This window comes from Mizuhopecten yessoensis, unplaced genomic scaffold, assembly GCF_002113885.1.
Source record: "Mizuhopecten yessoensis strain PY_sf001 unplaced genomic scaffold, ASM211388v2 scaffold7817, whole genome shotgun sequence".
Taxonomy (NCBI): domain Eukaryota; kingdom Metazoa; phylum Mollusca; class Bivalvia; order Pectinida; family Pectinidae; genus Mizuhopecten; species Mizuhopecten yessoensis.
The window spans coordinates 124,767-127,520 of NW_018407237.1; the positions used below are offsets into that span (position 1 = coordinate 124,767).

Genomic DNA, 2,754 nt, shown 5'->3' on the forward strand with positions numbered 1-2,754 from the left:
ATATCGCCATAGTCTAATATAGGTCGAATAAGAGTGTAGTACATAGTTTGGAGACTATACCTGTCCAAAGATAATTTAAATTTACGTAAGATATTTATTTTAGGTAAAATCTTAGATATCAAATAACTGATGTGTTCATTCCAATGACCATTTCCAGAGAGAAAAATACCTAAATGCTTGTGTGTAGTAACTTCGGAGATGTTAGTATTGTTCATATTAATGGGAGGATGAAACGGTTTAATGGTTTTCTACTAATGAGCAGGGTTTCTGTTTTGGAAGGGTTAAAATTTACTAACCATCTTTGCGACCAGTTATGAATTTGTTTTAGGTCACTATTAAGAATATATGCGCCGACTCTAGGAATATCAACGGCTACGTAAAGAGAGGTGTCATCAGCGAATAACTTTATGTTAGCTTGTATATCTTTAACAATGTCATTTATATATATATCAGAAATAAAAGAGGTCCAAGAATTGAGCCCTGTGGAACACCAGCCTTACCATTTAACCAATTTGAATTTTTACCATTGATGACAACTCTCTGCTTTCGATCGAAAAGATAATTTTCAAACCAAACTAATAGTAATAGCGAATTTCGAATCCCATAGCTGGATAATTTACAAGGAAGACCTTTATGCCAAACACGATCGAAAGCTTTACTAATATCGCAAAAGACCATACGTATTTCCTTACTATTGTCTAAGGCTAAATATATATCATGAATGATCGCAAGAAGTTGGTTTGTTGGTGAGTCACCGTGCCTAAACCCAGATTGATGGGGGGATAGGAGGGAGTGAGTGTGCAAAAAATTGTAGACATATTTGAAGACACATTTTCCCATTAATTTACCAACGATCGATAGCAGTGATATATGTCTGTAATTAGTTAATATAGACTTGTTATCTTTGTTATGCACAGGGGTGACGTTAGCAAACTTCCATTCAGATGGGAATAACCCAGATCTAATTGACCTGTTAAAGAGATTTCTTAAGGGGACACTTATGATATTTACTGATTCTTTAAGAAGACGAGGATTTACCAGGTCAAGACCAATGGCCTTAGAACAGTCAGTGGTAAGAATAGCATCTCTGACGGGTCTCACTAATTTGCGCCATAGGAGATTTAGCGCCATAGGTGCGCCATAGGAGTTTTTGCGCGCCATAGCAAAATGTGAGTGTTTTATCCACAAATTATTTCGATTTTACCATTGGTATACTCATTTAACATGGTTTGGTAAAGTATCATTTAAAAAAAATGTGTACTTTGTTAGAAAATCGATCTTGATTACGAAGCACTTTTACACTAATTAGCGCCATACGTGTTTTTTCACACCATAGCTAAATATAAGAATTATTTTCAGCAATTAACTGTGTTTTTCCTTTGGTATTTGCAATATACATGTTTTGGTAAAGTTTCATTCTTAAAAAATGTTTATTTTGTTAGTAAATCGACAAAATATTTCTTCGCGATTCACAAGTCAATTTCAAGGGAAGTAACTCGTACATTTGCTAAAAACGCCATAGCAATTAATAAGACATGACTAGTACAAATTTTATATTAATTTTAGAATTTATTTACAACAGTTTATTTATTACATCTACTTAAATATCAATCACAGAAACATTAAAGAGAATAACACATTTTTAAATATTATAAATATACATGAATTTTATTNGTCAAGGCGGTATAGTTTCATCCCAGCTCGTAGGTACTTTGGTACATCTAGGGTAATGATGACATCAGATCCCTTCTTCAGGCAAGTCTTGTTCTTCGCAAAGTGTATATATTGGCGGTTCATCTTCTGTAGTCCTTCTTTCTGGATGATTGGTAAAGCCTTCTTTGATGTGCCATGGGTACAATACTTTACTGATGAGGGGTTGGTGATGGGAGATCCCAGGAGATGGAGTCTGACAGGATTGCTGTGGCCGGATGCTGCACGTATGAAGTTGTGGCATGGTAAGAGAAAGAGACGTTGCTTATCTGTAGGTAGGTTGATGATGGTGTCTAAGGTGTCTCTGTTGAAGTTGAAGATCTCCAATATGTGGTTCACTGAAACAGATGCTGCATCATCTAAAGGAGCGTTAGGGTCATGTCTCAGGTAGTGTACCATAGCTCTGGAAAGAGATTCCATTTTGAAAATGTTGATTTGAATAGAAAGACTGGTCAAAGTAATGATTAATGAAAATAGAAAAATCATTTTCTCTTATATACTATATATAAACGAATCTCGCCTGTAATCTCCGCTTGAGGGTTACACTCAAGCCTACTGTATGTCGTGGGAAATGCTGATCACAGATCGTCGTATTAGCCAAGATTGTCAAAGAATAACTCAACGCCTCAAATCAAGTGCAATACATATATTCTGATAATATCCTAAGATTATTTATTACAGAGGTACTATATGGTATTTCAACTCTCACTCTGTTTACTCTTGTTACAATAAATGATTACAATCAAGATGATGTCCCAGTATTTGTATTAATTGTCTAAATGGTAGCGTCTAAAAATATCACTAGCCGAATAGAGTATTATTGTATTGCAATGATTAGAAATAGTTTTTATAGTAAATATTCAAATTACCATAACAATAAATTATGGCAACTCTGTGCCGAAAGTATTATCAAATAATACCCTCTCTAATGCAGAGTAATATAACACTCGTACATTAAATAATAACTTAAATAAATGTCACAGTGAAATCTATAGAAAGTATCTCATATAATACCTTCACTAGTACATGAAAACACTCAACTCT

At 34.3% G+C, this 2,754-nt stretch overlaps 1 protein-coding gene across 1 annotated transcript; it reads right to left on the reverse strand.

Moving 5' to 3' along the window:
• Window positions 1-1,668: 1,668 nt before the first annotated feature.
• Window positions 1,669-2,130, reverse strand: LOC110454377 (probable RNA 2'-phosphotransferase). The gene has a single exon (XM_021503848.1). The coding sequence runs from the start codon at window positions 2,128-2,130 to the stop codon at window positions 1,669-1,671; it is 462 nt and encodes a 153-aa protein (XP_021359523.1).
• Between the last annotated feature and the right edge of the window lie 624 nt (window positions 2,131-2,754).